The sequence below is a fragment of the Heteronotia binoei genome, chromosome 4, assembly GCF_032191835.1.
Source record: "Heteronotia binoei isolate CCM8104 ecotype False Entrance Well chromosome 4, APGP_CSIRO_Hbin_v1, whole genome shotgun sequence".
Lineage (NCBI taxonomy): Eukaryota > Metazoa > Chordata > Lepidosauria > Squamata > Gekkonidae > Heteronotia > Heteronotia binoei.
The window spans coordinates 126,523,510-126,543,804 of record NC_083226.1 but is presented as its reverse complement, the minus strand read 5'-3'; the positions used below and the strand labels follow the sequence as shown (position 1 = coordinate 126,543,804).

Below are 20,295 nucleotides of genomic sequence, written 5' to 3'. Positions count from 1 at the left end.
GCTATAATATCCTTTCTGAGGTGCGGCGACCAGAACTGCACACAGTACTCCAAATGAGACCGCACCATCGATTTATACAGGGGCATTATGATACTGGCTGATTTATTTTCAATTCCCTTCCTAATAATTCCCAGCATGGCGTTGGCCTTTTTTATTGCAGACGCACACTGTCTTGACATTTTCAGTGAGTTATCTACCACGACCCCAAGATCTCTCTCTTGGTCAGTCTCTGCCAGTTCACACCCCATCAACTTGTATTTGTAGCTGGGATTCTTGGCCCCAATGTGCATTACTTTGCACTTGGGCACATTGAACCGCATCTGCCACGTTGACGCCCACTCACCCAGCCTCAACAGATCCCTTTGGAGTTCTTCACAATCCTCTCTGGTTCTCACCACCCTGAACAATTTAGTGTCATCCGCAAACTTGGCCACTTCACTGCTCACTCCCAACTCTAAATCATTTATGAACAAGTTAAAGAGCATGGGACCCAGTACCGAGCCCTGCGGCACCCCACTGCTTACCGTCCTCCACTGCGAAGACTGCCCATTTATACTGACTCTCTGCTTCCTATTACTAAGCCAGTTTTTGATCCACAAGAGGACCTGTCCTTTTACTCCATGACTCTCAAGTTTTCTAAGGAGCCTTTGATGAGGAACTTTATCAAAAGCTTTCTGGATGTCAAGGTAAACAACATCTATCGGATCGCCTTTGTCCACATGTTTGTTCACCCCCTCAAAGAAATGTAACAGGTTAGTGAGGCAAGATCTTCCCTTGCAGAACCCATGCTGAGTCTTCCTCAATAACCCGTGTTCATCAATGTGCCTACTCATTCTGTCCTTGATAATGGTTTCTACCAACTTTCCCGGTATTGAAGTCAGACTGACTGGCCTGTAATTTCCCGGATCTCCTCTGGAACCCTTTTTAAAGATGGGGGTGACATTTGCTACCTTCCAGTCCTCAGGAACGGAGGCAGATTTCAATGAAAGATTACAGATTTTTGTTAGAAGATCCACAAGTTCAACTTTGAGTTCTTTCAGAACTCTCGGATGTATGCCATCCGGACCCGGTGACTTATTAGTTTTTAATTTGTCTATCAGTTGTAGGACCTCCTCTATTGTCACCTCAATCTGACTCAGGTCTTTCAACACCCCTTCCAAAATTAGTGGTTCTGGGGCGGGCAAAAATTTCTCGTCTTCCACAGTGAAGACGGAGGCAAAAAATTCATTTAGCTTCTCAGCCATTTCCCTATCCTCCTTCAGTAATCCTTTTACCCCATGGTCATCCAAGGGCCCCACTGCCTCCCTGGCTGGTTTCCTACTTCTAATATATTTGAAGAAAGTTTTATTGTTGGTCTTTATGTTTTTTGCAATATGCTCCTCATAGTCCCTTTTTGCCTGCCTGATCACAGTCTTGCATTTGATTTGCCATAGGCTGTGTTCCCTTTTACTAATCTCACTTGGACTGGTTTTCCACCGCTTAAAGGAGTCCTTCTTAGCTTTTACAGCTTCCATTACTTTGTTTGTTAACCACACAGGCCTTTTCTTATGCCTGTTTGTGCCTTTCCTAACTTGTGGTATGTATTTTATCTGAGCTTCTAGGATTATAGTTTTAAATAGCATCCAAGCTTCCCCAAGGGTTTTGACCGTATGTACCTTTCCTTTCAGTTTCCTCCTCACATGCCTCCTCATCTCAGTGTATTTACCCCTTTTAAAGTTAAACGTGGTTGTGGCGGTCTTTTTGGACAACTCCCTATTTATACAAACGGTGAAATCAATAACTTTATGGTCACTGCTCCCAAGCGGCACAATCACTTTTACATCTCTCACCAAGTCTTGGGCATTACTTAGGACCAAATCCAGGATCGCCCCACCCCTGGTAGGTTCTGAGACCATCTGCTCCATAGCACAGTCATTGAGAGCATCAAGAAACTCATTCTCTTTCTCTCGACCAGAACACATATTGACCCAATCAATCTGCGGGTAGTTAAAATCACCTATTATGACACAGTTTTTACGTTTAGCCGCTATCTTTAAGCCTTCCATCATATTATAATCTCTCTTTTGATTTGGTGGGCGATAACAAACTCCCATAGTTAAATTTCCTTTTGGGCCCTCTATTTCAACCCAAAGCATTTCTAAAAGTGAATCTAATTCTCTGACCTCAGTCTTACTGGACCGTATATCCTCTCTGACATACAGAGCCACCCCACCTCCAACCCTTCCCTCCCTATCCTTCCGATATAGCTTATATCCAGGAATCACCGTGTCCCACTGATTCTCCTCATTCCAACAAGTTTCTGAAATTCCCACAATGTCTATGTTTTCTCCCAACACTAAACATTCCAATTCACCAATTTTACTTCGAACACTTCTAGCATTTGCATACAAACATCTATAATTTCCCAGGCGAGCTAGGCCCGCCACCTTCCTGATAAGGCAATTGATGAAGTTTAGGAAATAAAGATTTGCAACTTAGTTGATGTGGTTTTCTTGTTATGTTGGCAGAGCGGAAAAAGACAGTTGTGTTTTGAAAGTAGGAACCAGACTTCACAAAGAGGTCACATTAAAAGCTGATGTACCTCATTAAAGTTCATCTCCAGTATTTCTGAATCAGTTGGGGCTCATGGACCCTTACAAGGACAACATACCTTTACATACATAACTGTGTTAATTGTTTATGGAATCAATTCTGAGCAAGTTTGCAGACATGTCTTTGCCTACTTCCAGTTCCTGCTGGTGACTGGAAATTAGGCAAAGTGGCTTTTTGCAGACTTGGAATCAAAATGGAGAGTGCATATTTGTGACATTCTTGGAGACTCTGGATGTCTCTATTCTTGGAGCCTTTTTTTTTTTTTTGCACAGTATACACAGGCTAGTTGCATCACTGCCTTTTTACTATATTAATGTGTAATTAGAGCCAGTGCGTGGGAGCAGGTGGGGTAGGCAGCCGCTTAGGGTGCCACTCCTTCATGAGCTGGGCCAGGGCACGCGGAACACAACTATCAGCTCCCCCCACCTCCCACTCTGATCTGGAAACCTGAGGGGGACAAGCCTGCTTGATGACGTCACTTTTTGTGATGTCATCATGCCACATGCACGTTTTTTTCTAAAAGAAGATGGGGGGGGCACTGAGCTGGGGTCTGCCTCCAGTGGCAGAAAACCCAGCACCAGCCCTGTGTGTAATATAAAAGGTTTGGACCTCAGGCTTTAACCTTTAAATCTAGTAAACCATAAGACTTCACATCCTCTTGGTAGGTACCTTTGTGCACTGTCAGAAATGCAAGATGCACTACCTTTTGGAATCTGTCATATTTGTGTATCACTTTGATTCTATTATCAGTGTTCACTCTGATTCTGATCGGACGTATGGACTACTAAGGCAGTGCTGCATACAGATTTTTTGCCTCTGTGACCTTTAATATGCATCTTTATGGTATTTTGTGTTTGCTGTTTTGTTACTGTAAACACCTCCAGCATGTAAAGTACACGTTTCACTAGATACTTGTAAAATAAGCCAATATAATTTTTAATTATTTTAATTTTTAGGAACCCTATATGGAAGGTGTAAATCCATTCATCAAGAGTAACAAACATCGGATGATCATGTTTTTGGATGAACTTGGGGTAAGAATTCTTATTTCTGCAGTGTCTTTTGTAAATATATGCTGCAGGGATAAGACTTTGTAAAAATTAATTCTTAAAGTAGTAGGTACTGGTGGTTTTCAGCACATTTCTGAGACACAGCTAATCTGTATGTTAAGCGCCATCAAATTGTTTCCAATTTATGGCAACTATATAACTAAATAACCTTAAGAGCTTCCTGTTGTTAACAGCCTTTCTTGGTCTTGCAAAGATTGGGCTGTTGCTTCCTTTGAGTTGATTCATCTCACATTGGGTCTTTTCTAGCTCCTTCATGGCTGCCATTTCCAGTCAATCTCCTGATTTTTTGGTTACAGTCTCTAATTCAGTTCGTGATTGAGTCAAGGAAAGGAAAATCTTGAACAATTTTTAGAATCTTCATTGTCAGCTTTAAGGTTGTGTAATTCCCAGTAGTTACTCTTTGTTTCCTTGATATTTAGCTGTAATCCTTCTTTGGCACTTTCTGCTTTTTTAACCTTCATTATTAGGTTTCTAGTCTTCATTATTTTCTGCCAGTAATTGGGTGTCATCTGCATATCTCAAGTAGTTAATGTTCCATCCACCAATTTCCACTCCACCTTCATCTAAATCTATTTCAGCTTTCGTTATATGTTCTGCATATACACTGAAGAGACTGTTGCATATACACTGTTGCCCAATGGCCTTTCCAACTAGAAACCGTTCTGTTTCTCCATATTTTTCCTAACAGTAGCCTCTTGTCCAGAGTATATTCTCTGCATCAAAATAATCAGATGTTGCGGCACACCCATTTATTTTAAAACCAACCGTAGTTTTTCATAATCCACGCAGTCAAAAACTTTGTTATCTTTAAAACACAAGCTGATTTTCTTCTGAAATTCTCTGGTAATGCTCCAGGAACCAAAATAAACTTGCAATGTAATTTCTGTTGCCTCTTCCTTTTTTGAATCAACCTTGAATATTTGGCATTTCTCATTCTACATATGGTAACAGTCTGTTCTAAGATTTTAAGCTCATGAGAAATTAATGTGATGGTCTGATAGTTGCTGCAGTCTTTGATGCCAGGGTTTTTTTTAATTAGAATGGAGATGAAACATTTAGAGTCTGTGGGCCATTGTTTTGTTTTCCATATTTGTTGGCATATTCTTAAGATTTTAATGGACTCTGTTTTGGTGGCTTGAAATTACTTTATTGATATCCAGTGTTCTTTAGGTGATTTGTTTCTCCTGATTGCTTTGAGAGTGCAGCTTTCACTCCACTTTCTTAAATTTTAGGTGGTTCTTCAAAAGATTCCTGCGAAGGAATCTGTCATCTTTTCATCTCTTCTGTATAGTTATTAGTTACTCAGTGTATTGGTCTCATGTTTTCTTTATTTTGGCCTGCTCAGCTAATGTTTTTCCAGAAAATTGAAGCTGTAGAACATTTTAACCTTCCAGGACACTCAAGGGGGGGACCTCAAACTAGCTGTTTTATTGCAAAGGAATTTCAGAAACAGAGTAGAACAGGAGATTACTAAATTACAAGTTATTACAACACTCAGAACTGTGGAATCCCCAGGGCTTAACAGAGATGTCGGGTTCTTTATCTTCTTCGTGGTCTCTGTGCAGTCACACTGATGGGATTAGGTGCCAACGCCAATCACGATCGGTAAACTTTCCGCGCCTATGTCCCAGTGCGCATGCCCAGAAGCCCCACTGCACATGCTCACTGAGATGGGAGCGGACATCCCGCCAGTTCTCTTCTGACCGCTGTGCTGATCAGTCGATCTTTTCGTCGCTACGGTCGGTGAACTTCTTTTCTCTTAGGCTTAAAAAAAAATATATTAGTATATAGTTATAGTTAGTTAGTTAGTTATAGTTGTTCGCAATTTGGGGAATTTTCCAGACAAACCAAGAAGAACAGAGCTGCCCATCTTGCCGCAGCCCTTATGGAACAGGCCATACCAAACCTTTAATGGCATAATAGATTCAGATAAAAATACACAGAATATAAAAAATTTAAACATTGGAGATAAAATCAAAATAAAACCGAGCTTACAGATACATTCAAACATGGTCAGAATTAAATTTAAGGATATCAGCCAGAAATTTTGCCACAGCCTCACTAACCACCCCCTCAGTATCACTCAATAAATAATAACAGGGTGGCAGAATAGACAAATCTGGAGAAAAAGAAAGCTTGCTAAATAAATCTTTACGGAGGTTATGGTAAAAAGAACAATCAAGCAATATATGCTGGATTGAGTCAGGGGTATTCGCTCCACAGGAGCAAAGTCTGTCGGCTAAAGGGACTCGCTGATATCTCCCTTGTAAAACTTATGGAACAGGCACTCTCCCCTTGGAAGATGCCTTCATTGGAACGGGTCGATCAACCGACCACACCCACCGAACCATCGACCTCGAAGTCTCTCGAGACCGATCGTTCCCTTTCCAACGCTGATCACCCTAACAAACGCTCGGGCTCGGCTGCTATGTTGGATTCCTCTAAGCCTGCGAAAAGGCATAAGGAGGATAAGGGCTCTCACCCGGAGAAGAAGAAGAAGGCTAAGAGATCAGATAAGCCGAAACATAGCAAATCCATCTCTCCAGCTTCTCCGACTTCGCCATCGGACCCGACGGCACCGATTGTTCCACCATTGAAGCTCTTCGCTTCACCGGGTCGTCAGCTAAGCCCTCCGATTCTTGCTTCGATGTCGACAGAGCTCGTCATATCTTCCGACTCCGATCGCGAGATAGAGCTGGCACAACGCTCCAGTACCGAGAGTAGCCCATCCAATCGGCCCTGAACGGTAGCGGAGACTTTCCGATCCCGAAGCCCTCTTCCTCGAGGTCGACTGCAAGACTTGCGAAGGGATCGCTCTTTGAGAAGCTGCTCTCCTAGATTTCGAGAGATTGAGCACTCTTCTCACCACCTGCCTTCACAGATTCCGTGGGATCAGCGGCAATGGCAATATTTATACGGGGTGTATCCCATGCAACCATCGTTTCCTTGGCTCCCTCCTCTCCAGATGGACTGGGATCAGTACTCCGAAGCCTCCTACCGATCCCGAACCTCGTATAGACCACCCAGACAACGGTATCGAAGCTGCCCAATGCCGAACCGATTCGACATCATCGGGAACCCACTCAACAGAGCTCTTCGGAGCGAACGAAGGCCGTAACAACGGACCCTGTTTCATCCCTGACTCCACACTTATTGGAGCGCTCTGACTCTCCTGATGCGTCACCCAGGTCTGGATGGGTCGACCCCCAGGGAGATTGGATGGCCACGCTGGACTTACAGGACGTGTACTTCCATATCTCTATTCACCCCTCTCACAGGAAGTACCTAAGATTCACCATAGGAGTAGCCCACTTCCAGTATCGGTCTTTACCTTTCGGTCTTTCTACGGTCCCCAGGGTTTTAACTAAGACTATGGCTGTTCCCGTACATAGACTATTGGCTCCTCGTGGCAGAATACAAGGCCAGTCTTTTGCAGCACATCACCATCACTCTCTCCCTTCTTCGGGAGTTAGGATTACAGATCAACCAAATGAAGTCACACCTACAACCCTCCCAGAGGGTGCAGTTTATAGGGGCCATAATAGACACCCTTGCCTGCAAGGCCTTCCTGCCACCAAATCAAGCAGACGACATAGTCAACCTGGTTCAGATCTTTCGCCGCAGTCCCAGGTTCACAGCTCGCCAGGTACGTCTTCTGGGCCTCATGGCTGCCACCACTTCTGTTCTGGTCTTCGCCAGACTTCTCATGAGGATCCTGCAGCTATGGTTCCTCAAACACTTTAAATGCAATATCGATTCGCCATCATGGCTGATGACCATCCCTCCAGAAGTCCTATCCTCCCTCACCTGGTGGCAACAGTGGCATCATCTGATGGAGGGGGCACCCTTCCACAGACCATCCCCATCGGTCACGATAACATCAGACACATCCCTGTGGGGTTGGGGAGCACATGTGAACGGCCTCTGCGTGGGGGACAGGTGGCCCAGTCACCATGCGCATCACCATATAAATTTTCTAGAACTGTTGGCGATCTTCCATGCTATCCAGTCTTTCCAGGCACTTCTCAGGGGCAAAACGGTAGCCATTATGACTGACAACACGACGGCTATGTCCTACATAAACAGACGGGGGCACCGTCTCCCGCAGACTGTATACTCGCTCTGAACATATGGCAGATGTACACAACAATAGGTGTGTCATTGTTGGCGACACATCTTCCGGTGGACTTGAATGTGTGTGCAGATTTCCTCAGTCGAGGGGGAGCTTCGCTCCACGAGTGGGAGCTCAACTGGGAATTCCTTCAACCCGTCTTCCTGAATTGGGGAGCTCCGGAGATAGACATTTTTGCCACGCGCAACAACAGGAAATGCAAACTCTTCTGCTGCAGGGGAGGGGCAGATCCCCTATCCTTGGGAGACGGCCTTCTCGTGCCGTGGCATCAACATCATGTGTACCTGTTTCCCCCCACTCCCTGATCACCAAGGTAGTACAAGAGATATTGAGGGAAAGACCTGTGGGTATCCTCATAACACCCTGGTGGCCCAGACAGCACTGGTTTTCCTGGGTTCTTCACCTAGCCAAAGGAACATTCCATCACTTCCCTCAGGTCTCAAATCTTCTTCTCTCTCATCAAGCTCGTGTGGTACACCACGATGTTCCGCACCTAAAACTAACAGCGTGACGTCTGCAGTGAATCAGTTGTCAGACAGAGCTCAATTCATCATATTGAACAGCAGGAAACCATCTACACGCAGATCTTTCGCCTACAAATGGTCGAGGTTTGTTCAGTTTTCTTCGAATCTTTCCTTAGACCCGTCATCAGCGGGCTTACCGGCAGTTTTTGATTTTCTTCTTTCCCTTTTGGTTAAGGGATTAGCAGTATCATCGCTACGTGTTTACTTGGCTGCCATCTCTGCTAATCATTCCCAGATCGATGGTCATTCTGTTTTCACGCATTCTGATACTAAGAGGTTTCTCAAGGGCCTCTCTAGACTGTATCCTGCTGTGAGACAGCCTACTCCGGCTTGGGACCTATCTTTGGTTCTTCATGCTCTCTTGGGGAAACCCATTGAGCCGATGGCCACGTGCTCCCTCCAATTGCTGGCTTGGAAAACGGCCTTTTTGGTGGCGATTACGTCTGCAAGGAGAGCGGGTAAGCTAGTAGTACTACGTCCAGATATCACATTTCTTCCCAAGGTGATCTCTTCCTTTCACTTGAACACTGAAATTTACCTGCCAGTATATTTTCCTAATCCAACTACTGAATCTGAACGGAGACTGCATGTTAAAGGCAGAGAGGAAAGGGAACTGGAAGTCATTCCTCAGTGTGGAAATAGTGGGGTTGCGGGTGTTTGGTGCTTACTTGATACTCTGAGGCACCTATCCTTCTGCTAAAGCCAAGAGGAGGGGTTCAGCCAGTGGTTTCCTCAGCTGAAGACCAACACTCTTATCTCAGTGAGATTTTTAAACCCTCAATTTCTTCTTCCCCTTTTCCCCTTTGGACCCTTGACTTTCATTTCTCTGGGCACCCCCTTTTTTGTTCAGTATCATCAGCTCCCTTTGTTGTGTCTGCCCCTCATCCTGGTTTTCCAACTTTCCACACACACGCCCTGCTTTAGACCTCCTGTTAGATCCCTCATTTTGCACATTGTACCCTAGGATCCTCAACTAGGAGTTAATATCTTTTAAGACATTGTTCGGGTTAATTTTGATGAATTATTTAAATCTGTATTGATCCTTTTTTGTAAATGGAATAGACAACATCATCCTTGAGTTGATCTTTCATACTCCCCAAATTTATGTTTTTGTTTCATGCCCTGCCTATTAAGATGCCGCTAAAGAAAATACAGCTCTGGCAAAAGGCTCTTAATGAGTTCATTTGGTCTCATCACAAACCCAGAGTTGGATTTCAGACACTCTTGTCAGCCTTCAGATTTGGGTGGTCTGAACATACTAAACCTGTCATTATATTATGCTGCTGGTTCTCTGTTTCCATTGATTCAGGCTCTAAAATCGAATTCTATTGAAGCCTGGATTTCTGTAGAAAGTTTTTTTCCTCACCATTTTTGTTACCTCTAACCATCTGGTCCCCTTCTAAAAATAGATCTAATTTTATTTTTTCTAACCCCCTACTGGGGAAGGCAATGGCAAGCCACTCCATAAAAAGTCTGCCATGTTGTTATGCGACGTCACCCCAGAGTCAGAAACAACTGCTTGCACAGGGAACTACCTTTTCCTTTAACCCCCTACTGGATAACATGCTTAAAATATGGGACAAATACAGAAAATTTTTAGCTCCCCTGTAATAATGTTCAATAATCAGGACTGGTTTCCAGCGGGGAAGGATCCAGGTGAATTTGAGGAATAAAGATGCTCTGATCTATTTATTATTAACTTGGCCAAACGTAGATAAATCCACAATGGTAGAAAAGTCTGGAATTAAGGTCTCCTGATTTAGATATTTCCAACTAAAAAATCTGGTCACTAAACTGATCAGGTCTAAGGATTTACTCCAACCATTAACCCCATTTGAGGAATTAATTTGGAAGGGGAACAAAAGGTTTCTATAAATTATTAGTAGCAGCAGTATACAAGGACTCTCAAGCCGAGATATATATATATATATATATATATATATATATATATATATATATATATATATATATATATATATATATATATTACCCTCTCAGAATCTGATTGTAAACAGATATGGAATTATCCCTCCCAATAAATCCCACTGTTGGAATATTAAGCTATCCAATTGGTATTTAATACCATACAAACTGAACCTAATAAGCAAGTCTTTCAGCTCATTATACTGGAGATCTTAAAACCAGGAAAGCAATATCTTACATTTGTGGTGGGAATGCCAAATCATTCAGGATTTTTGGAAAGAGCTTCATAAAGAGTTTTCCAACATGGTGGGTCTTCCATTTGCCTTACTCCCTGGAATTTTTGTTATTGGATTTTTGGGCTGATTCATTGATTAAAACATCAAATCCTTTGTCTCGACATTGGCTGCTTCTACTTGCCTGATTATTGCCAGGAATTAAGTCCCCCACAAGATCTTTACTTAGAAAATGGTACCAATTTTTGGGGAACAATTTTTGATGGGCAGGATTATGCATAATCTTTTTTTTGGGGGGGGGCTCTCATGTGGTAGTTCCCTTATCAGAATATGAAGAAACATGGAAACCAGTTTGGGGGTTTTTAATGTGATAAGGATATAATCCCCTCGATCCAACTAAAGCTAGGTGGTTGGTAATTGTGAAATTAGGTTTTGTAATAGTGTTGATGGTTATCTTGGTTATTATGTTTTATGACATGTTTGTAAATTTTATTTTATTTTTAAAAGTACACTACATGTGGTACAAGTGTGGCTGCAGTTATTCTCATTCTTTATATGGGTAAGAAGTGAAAGTTTTATGGGGAAGTGGCAATAGTTGCAACATAATTTTCTTTGTACTGTTTTTATGGTAGGTAATTATAAATATGTATTTATCATTCTTGTTCAAGAATGTACCTGAACTTCCAGATGTTACAGAGCCTTGTAGAACTGACTTGCCTCGTGATCTAGCAGCCCTACATGAGATCTGTGTGGCTCATTCAGATGAACTTCGAACACTCAGCAATGAGCGTGGGGCAATGCAGGTAACAGTTATGTTAAAAGAGGGATTTCTTTTCTCTAGTTTTCCATTTATATTAAACTGCTGCCAGTTGTTGGATTTATTTTATAGAGAAATGTTAGGTGATGAGCACCAACTCTAGCACCCTCATTTTAGACAACAATAACAATAAATTCAAACTTTACCTTAAACATCATTACTTCAAGACACAAAAGTACACTGTAGCAAAACAACATGGTATCTGAGTTGCAGGGCTCCAGGCAATATACAGCAGAATAGAAAGCATTAAAAAGTTAAGAAGAAGTGATAAAAATTTCTACAGCAATCTCACATCAAGTGGCAAAAACACTAATTACAGTATCCCTTCATTCTGGACTGTGACTGCCTCATGGGTGTAGAGAGCAGGGGTTGTCGGGGGGACAGTCTGAGACAAAGGAGAACATGGAAAGGTGCCAGCCAGGATGGAATCTATCACTGTCTTCAACCCAAAGGCCTGCTTTTCAGGGCCTGCAGAATTGCATAAGATTCCATAAGGCCCTGATGGTGTTTGGCAGTTTCACCAGGTTGGGACCAGGATTGAAAAAGCCCTGGCCCTGGTCAAGAACAGCCAGATATATTTGGAGACAGGGATCACCAGCAGATTGTTCCGCAGGGAGCATAACGCTTTCCTGGGAACATACCAGAGGAGGCAGTCTTGCAGATAAGTAGGTCCCCGATCACTCAAGGCCTTAAAGGTTGACACCAAACCTTTTACTTTATCCGATACTTGACTGGAAGCCAATGTAGCTGGTCCCCACAGATTGTATATGTGACATGCATGATGTTCCTATCAGGTTTTGTGCTGCCACATTCTGGACCAGTTGGAGCTTCTAAGTCAATTTCAAGGGCAGGCCAGCATAGAGCAAGTTACAGTAGTCTAGAATGGAGATGACTGCTGCATGGATAACCATGGCTAGATTGGGGCGTGAAAAGGAAGGGGCCAGTTGCTGAGCCTGACAATATGCATTACCTTGGCCCTTCATATTTAAAGAGGCATCCAGGTAACACCCAAACTCTTAATGGACTGCACTGGTACCAATTGCGCCCTATCAAGAATGGAAAGCCTGTGCCTGCCCCCCCCCCCCGACCCGCAGCCACAGAACCTCAATCTTTATTGGTTTCAGTCTCAGCCTGTTCTTATCCCCACTTGGACTGTAAAATGCGAATTTGTAGCTTGTCTAGGTCAAGGTTGAATCAGTCTTGACTTCCAGTAGTTAAGCTTTTGCTGAAGAAAAGTTTTTCTTAGAACATTTGAATGACTAGTTTAATCCTGCCATTTGTGTTGTTTTACCAAGTGTAGGATTTATACACCCTAGATCAGTGTTTCCCATTTGCAGGGTTGTGGCCCAGTACCGGTTCATGGAAGCCTCACTACCAGGCCACAAGAAAAGCCAAAGCTAGCCCTGCCCCATCTCTGTGTTGTGCAGAGAGGAGCTGGGCTGCCTCTCCTTCCTTCTCCCCTACTCCCAGTGTTTGAGAGAAAAGATGGCATCCACTGGCACTTTAGACCCATGAAGTGTTCTTCAGGGTATGAGCTTTCATGTGCCTTGCAGTATGTTCTTTTGGGGAGATTTCCCCAGGAGACCTGGGCGGCAAAGAAGGGTGTGTGTGTTTTTTTCAGCTGAGAGGGATGGGGAGTGGGCATTCCAGTAGCTGTTTTTTTTACCAAATGACCCCTGGGCAGAATTTTTGCTGACTGCGGTCATCTGATGGTGAGGAAGGCTTTTTTTTTTGCCCCTCCCTTCTTTATTTCCTTCCGAGTGATGCTCTGTCTGTATTCTTGAACATATGAAGCTGCCTTATACTGAATCAGACCCTCAGTCCATCAAAGTTAGTATTGTCTTCTCAGACTGGCAGCAGCTCTCCAGGGTCTCAAGCTGAGGTTTTTCACACCTATTTGCCTGGACCCTTTTTTTTGGAGATGCCAGGGATTGAACCTGGGACCTTCTGCTTCCCAAGCAGATGCTCTGCCACTGAGCCACCGTCCCTAGGCCTTAGTGCTGTGGGAGAAGGGAAGCAACAGTTGGAGAGCTTCTAGTTTTCTGGCCCCACTGGTGGACATTCTGGTGCTTTTGGGGCATTGTATGAGGGAATTTTGGACTGGATAGTCCACTGGCCTGATCCAACATGGCTCCTTTTATGTTTATGTTCTTTCTTTCCATGTCTTTCTTTTCTTTTCCTTTCCTTTCCTTCCATTTCATTCTTTCCCTTTCTTTTCTTTCATTTTTGTTGGATTAAACTTTTCTGTTCATCATACTGTTGTTGCAGACATAGAAGCTCTGCCAATGAAAAGTTGGCAATCCCAGTTGTAGCCAGGTGGCCTTTTATGAGATTTCTGTGTGAGTGAGTGAGAGTAAGAGGTGTGGGGCAGAAAGAGATTATTGAAAATTACTGCGGTATATCTCAACAGCACTGGAAGAGAAGGTACTATGAACTTGGCACCATTTTACTGGTCCTGCTTTTAACAGCTGTCTGACACCAAAATTAAACTCCTCCTGTAGATATTTAAAAGGATGAAAGTAGTTACTGGCTAAGTATCTGCACAACAGGTTGCTTTTAAAGGCATGTGAAACACAGCCAGTAAAAAGCTGCAAGCCCCTCATAAATATCCTTTTTGGGATAACTGCAGAAAAACTTATATGAGCATATAACTTGAAATTATTTCATTAATTGCAGTACAATTCTCTGCTACCTTTCACAGCAAATTCCCAGTGTTTCAACCAAAGAAAAGTATGACAAATAGGTGTCAAAAGCTTTTCTTGAAACCAAGCAAGCTTGATTGTAGCTTGAGGCAGGGTTCCAGTAGTAGCAGCTGAAGGAAGGGCCTACTAAATGTGTCAGCATATTTTGAGGTAGAGCAACTGCCAGGGCCCAGTGTGGGTGGTACACAGTGCTGTCATTCCTGATGGCAATGGCAACAGCACTCCCAACTGGATACACTGGCCAGTGCTGTTGAGGAAGGGATGTGTAGGTGGTGCAGGCAATTGAACATGGGCATTAGGAGTGCTTGCAAGCTGGAGAAATATACACAAACGGTCGAGGCGGTCTGGGGGGAGAGATCCAGCTGCTGGCCCTTGACGGGGTACCACTAATACCGGCCCCTAAGGTCAAGAGCTTAGGCGTGCTTCTTGAGTCCTCCCTTACAATAGAGGCCCAGGTAGCAGCCACTGTTAGATTGCCTTTTTCCATCTTCGGCAGGCGCGGCAGCTGACCCCTTACCTGGAGCGCAACGACTTAGCGACGGTAATCCATGCTACGGTCACCTCAAGAATAGATCACTGTAATGCTCTCTACATGGGGCTACCCTTGATGCTAACCCGGAGACTACAACTAGTGCAGAATGCTGCGGCACGGCTGTTAATGGGGCTGCCGCAGTGGGAGCACATTCAGCCAGTGCTGAGGGAGCTGCACTGGTTGCCTGTTGTGTTCCGAGTTTGCTTCAAGGTGTTGGTATTAACCTTCAGAGCCCTTTATGGTCAGGGACCTGCCTATCTACGGGACCGCCTTTCCCCATATATCCCCCAGAGAGCACTGCAATCAGGGTCAAAAAATCTGTTGTCTGCCCCTGGCCCAAAAGAAGCCAGGCTGTGTGTGACGAGATCTAGGGCTTTTTCGGTGGCAGCACCAGAACTTTGGAACACCCTTCCAGAAGCCATAAGGGCCCTGCGGGATTTGTCTGCGTTCCGCAGGGCCTGTAAGACCGAACTGTTTAAACAGGCTTTTGCTGTTTGACTGAAAAAGGGCTGCCACCGGACATCTTATAGAATGCTGGCGATCACAGTCGAGAATTCAATACCGCCTATACTGTACTGAAACAGCGCCATAGAATGGTTTTAAAACTGATATAAGTAAATTATGGTTTTATATGTTTTATTGGATTGATTGTATCTTATGATGTTGTAAGCCGCCCTGAGTCCGCTTGCGGAGAGGACGGGATATAAATTGTAATAAATAAACAAACAAACAAACAAACAGATAGGTGCATGCAGGTGTGGGGGTGAAAAGAGAGGACTGCCCACTTTCCGCCCCCATTTTGGCTCAGCATGAGTTTTAGAGAGATTTTTCTGAAAATGTATTTACTTCCAAAGAAGAGGCAGATTTGGGGGAGTACCCTAGAAGTGACATCACAGGAAAAGGTGGAGTTTTGGTTCAGTGTGCCCCAGAAGTGACATCACTTGGTCCTTGACACCACCGGAAATGACATAATTCCTGTCTCCCAGCTCCACCCCCAAATTTTAGTGGGCCACGAAGAAGTGTAAAAATAACCGGGCCACAGGAAAGAAAAGTTTGGGAAATGCTGCCCTAGATAGCAAAGCAGTATGGTGCTTGACAACCAATAAATTTCTCACACAGTAGGCCATTTTAACAGCTATCAAGAATTAGGAATATTTAGGCTTTTTCAAAAATCAAGATGTCTTCACCAAACCAGCTTTTCCTAACTTATTCATGAGTAGGTTATTTTATTTGTAACACCTCTTTTAAACTACCTGATATATTTATTTAAATATTTGTGTTCATAGTTTGCAAGCAAAAGAAAATGGAAATAGCATATTGAGCTTAGAGACAGTGTGAATGTATAAATTAAAGATCTTCAAGGTGGCAACTGTAGAAGAGCTGAAATTAAACAGACTGCTTGTTGAAATCGGTGGATTTTCAATGTGGTTATCCTTCAGAGCAGGGTATACATTTATGAAAAAGTTGTTTTCCAAACAATTTTTGGTGTCCTGTTTTTCACTGACAAACAGCAAGTTCTAATATTTATCTTGTTAAAACTTCAGAGTCCATTCACCTGTCTAAGAAACTGTAGTTGAGTTATAGGCTCTTCTCCCTTTCTACATTCACATTCTTAAAGTGTTCTGAAAGCTTTGGAAACATTTAAAACTTCAAGTGAATCTATGGACAGTTCAGAATCGAAGTGGATTGAAAAATGTATTATTACATGTATATCCTGTTTTTCTTGTATGGAACTTGGGTGTAGCACACATGGTGCTCTCCCATCCAAGCAGAGACTCAAACACCACTTTTACTTAAAATGACTGTATTCTGTATCTTCTGCCTAGAATGAGTCTGCTAACACATTACTTATCTATATACTATTTGTTCAACAGCATGTATTAAAGAAGTTACTGGCTATTACAGAACTGCTTCAACAAAAGCAAAATCAGTATTCTGTGTCCAACAATATCAGGTAGCAGCTTTCCTCATTGAACTTTGCATGAATCCAGCATGTCCAATACAATAACTTTCACCAATATCACTTCCTTCTTGCTCTTGCCAAAAATAGCACACACGTTTCACGTACGCGGTGATGTGTGAACTATGCAAAAAAAAAAACCTGTTGGTGACAGTGTACCAGCAGCTTTAAGCTATCTGTGCAGGACACTTGCACTTTCTTCCATTTGGAACCAATTTTCACAACCTCTGAGCCTTGGTGTACAGATCACCTTCCACAAAGACTGTGACTGTCTCTTGAACTTTATTTCAGCACCTCCAATTGCCAAAGTCTTGCTGTCTTGTGGGGGAAAAAAACAAAACTATAGTCAACTGCCAAGGAAATATCAACAGCAAAGTATAACTGGATTGAGAACATTTCTTACTGTAATTTGACTGGTTACCCTTACCGAGACTGTTCAGCCACTTTTAATTTGTATTTACAGCTTCTGGAGTTTGATAGGAAATCTTTGCTGTATCCTTTTTATGCCATACTATTTCTCTTGTTTAGAGCTGTGCTGAGAGAAGATGTGGACTAGGTTTTCTCAGCTTTGGGGGTTTTTTTATGTGCCATTGATTTGTTTTGAGTAATTTGTTTCAAGGGCTGTATCCAGAAATCACAATGCTTTTTGTAAAATGTTTACAACAGTAAATAAATCAAATTCAGTAAGTTTATTGATAATTGTATCAGGCATGCATTAATTAAACAGTTTTATAGCATACAAATTGGCTTGGCTTTTTGGCATAATTAAAGACACAAAGCTTTATTTTTTAAATGCAACAAATCTACAAGCAAAGCATGTTCCATATACATGCTTATTTTCATATATATATGTATATTCTGCTTTTCTCCCTAATCAGGTTCTAAGGCAACTTATCATAGTTCTCCCTCCTCTGTTTTCACAGTAGCAAGAGGTAGGCTTGGTTGAGAGATTGTGGTACGTCCAAGATCACCAGGAAAGCTTTCATGGTAGACCATCTATTTGAACCTGTTTGCCCCAAGTCATGTCACACTAACCACTATGCCACCCCAAGCAAGAGTGCTGATAGTGGAAGAAGTCTGAATAAAGATTAACCCACTCACACATTAGTAATATAGAACAAGTCCTTGTTTTCTTTAAATATTGCTATGTACTGTTCCTATCTTCTGTCATGCTAGTTAATGCTGCATTGAGTAACTTATCTAGATAAAATTGAGTTGTTGTGGAAGCCTCAATCTAGTTCATCCAGATCTTAATGCTTGTCATATTGGCTTCAGACCAGATTAATTATTGAACTGCAGCTCTTGAAAGACAGGAATGGGCTCAGCATTATGAAGTAGCTGGAGAAATGAACAACAGACCCTGCACACATGGATCTGATGGGTGGAAGACAGAAGCAGAACAGAAAGGGAAAAAAACGCAGTGTCTCCCCCACGCCCCCGGACCTTTGCCAGTATTTAATCTCAACATGACTCCACTTAAATCACCCAGTCTCTCTCTCTGTCCTGGACTCCTCGGTCAATTTATCAGTTGGTTTCTCCTGCACTATTACTTCTATCAATGCAGCCTAGTTCACGTTCTGAAATCATGTTAAACACACAAGCAGCAGAAATAAGTGTTTTCTGTCTCATTTTAACCCACCTATCATTTTCCTTTCACAGGGGATGCTAATATAGGACTACAACATCCTGGACACTGCTTAATCAAATACCTTTTGGCAAAAACATTCACTTCATTTTTTCTAGAGAAGATTGAATAAAAATTAAAGGACCACCAATAGATGGGAAAGAGCATGAAGCAAGTATTCCTTGCTTCTTGGAGTTCCTTATCATGGTTAAGGCAGCCACTGGAGCAACGTTTTGTCTTATACTTTACAGACAAAACTTTATAAAAGGTATGCAAGGATAGCCCTCCATCATGGTCAGCCACTTTCGGCATAGCCTCTGAAAGTGTACTGCGCCGAAGTCCTCTAATGCCAGGCTTAATCTAGAACACTATTAAGGCATGGTAAATATCCCTACCTGATAGAGGCCAAAGATCACAAAGCCGTACTTCATACCCAATGCGTAGCTCCTCTGAGAAGGGATTAGGATAGAACTACCTCTATAGAAATATAAAATAGAACATAGACCTGTTTTCAGTTCTTATAGGAAAGGGCAAGTGTGTCCCTCCAGAAAAGGTTAGCTCACACTAATGACCTCTTATCCAGAAACCAAAGTGTGAGGATTCTTGGTTAAATTTTCTCTAACCAGAACTGAGAAAATGGGAAATCTGTGTGACACATAGTAGCAAGTATTCACATCAAAAAGGCTTAAATTCCCAATGCATTCTGTAAGCAAAAGATGTGCCAGTATTTCCAAGTACCTCATACTGGACAAGGGATCCTATCACCAATCAGAAAAATAGGTTTAAGTAGCCATTCCATGAACAGCCGCATGGTGCAGAGTGGTAAAACTGCAGCCTGAACTCTCTGCTCACGACCTGAGTTCGATCCCAGCGGAAGCTGGTTTCAGGTAGCCATGTCAGGTTGACTCAGCTTTCCATCCTTCCAAGGTCGGTAAAATGAGTACCCAACTTGCTGGGGGGAAAGTGTAGATGACTGGGGAAGGCAATGGCAAAGGAAAGGTCCCCTGTGCCAGCACCAGTCGTTTCCGACTCTGGGGTGACGTTGTTTTTACAGCAGACTTTACGGGGTGGTTTGCCACCCTGTAAATGAGTACCCAGCTTGCTGGGGGGGGGGGAGTGTAGATTACTGGGGAAGGCAATGGCAAACCACACCGTAAAAAATCTGCTGTGAAAATGTTGTGGAAGCAACATCACCCCAGAGTCAGAAACAACTGGTGCTTGCACAGGGGACTACCTTTACCTTTTTTACCCATTCCATAATAACCAAAGAGGTCATTTATGACAGTGCCTTCACCTATGCAGTTATTCATCAAATACTTGCATCCGCAGGCATGTGTCTAGTTTGTATTACCCATGGTTCTGTTGATTCCTACAAGCAATAACTGTGACCAAAGAAATGCAGCTTTATTCAGCTTTAACAATGATAACAGTGGGAATATCCCTCACCCACCCAGTGAGCTTTATAAGGAGAAAGAAAAGTCTACTTCACAAGGCTAGCAGTCTGTCCAGCACTCTGGAATGCAGAACTTCTCTACAGCTTCCATACAGCTTAGAAGTCTGTCCTTCCTTGCTGAGGCCTCTTCTTCTCCCAAGATGTCTTCTGTGCTTGGAGCCATTCTTCCTCTGCCATCCGAAGCTGCCCTTAAAGCCGCCACTCTTCTCTCCAAAGTTGCCTGCTTCTTATCTACAGAGCCCTCTCATTCTAGGTGTTTTTCATTTACAGTGCCATGTAGTATTTAACCTCCTGCTGCCCTGTGACTGCCATTCACATGGAGAAGGGCTGTATGGCTCACCACCTATATCTTCATGATTAATTTCCACTACATAGCTCTACACATTGACATTTTTAATAAGCTGAAAAATGAGCTTATTTGTTATGCATATCAAAATTACAAAACTTTTCACAGGATTCTCTCATTGGATGACTTTTCATGTAACCACACCATTTTTTTGTGAAGAACTAGGACATTAGTGTCACATTCCATGCTTGGAGCTTGTATTTCATATTTCATGCATCTTCAAGTTCTTCCCAATCAATAATCTGTGTGGAGCCTCCCCTCCCTAGTAAGAGCTATGTTTCTGAGTCAGAGGTGTGAATGTAATGCACCCAATTTTATATTCAAGCAGGGACATTCAATTTGGCATGATTTCTGCTACATGTTCTCAAAAGAGAAGTAGCCTGACTG

The 20,295-nt window shown here is 42.9% G+C and overlaps 1 protein-coding gene across 1 annotated transcript in view; it reads left to right on the top strand.

Annotated features, from left to right (window-relative positions):
• RASA1 (RAS p21 protein activator 1) overlaps nucleotides 1-17,228 on the top strand; it is a 120,732-nt gene extending 103,504 nt beyond the window's left edge. Inside the window, exons 23-25 of the mRNA XM_060235731.1 lie at nucleotides 3,549-3,626; nucleotides 11,143-11,277; nucleotides 16,400-17,228. Of these exons, the coding sequence (XP_060091714.1) occupies nucleotides 3,549-3,626; nucleotides 11,143-11,277; nucleotides 16,400-16,483 (297 nt within the window). The 3' untranslated portion in view covers nucleotides 16,484-17,228. The remainder of the gene's footprint in view (nucleotides 1-3,548; nucleotides 3,627-11,142; nucleotides 11,278-16,399) is intronic.
• The last annotated feature ends 3,067 nt before the right edge of the window (nucleotides 17,229-20,295 follow it).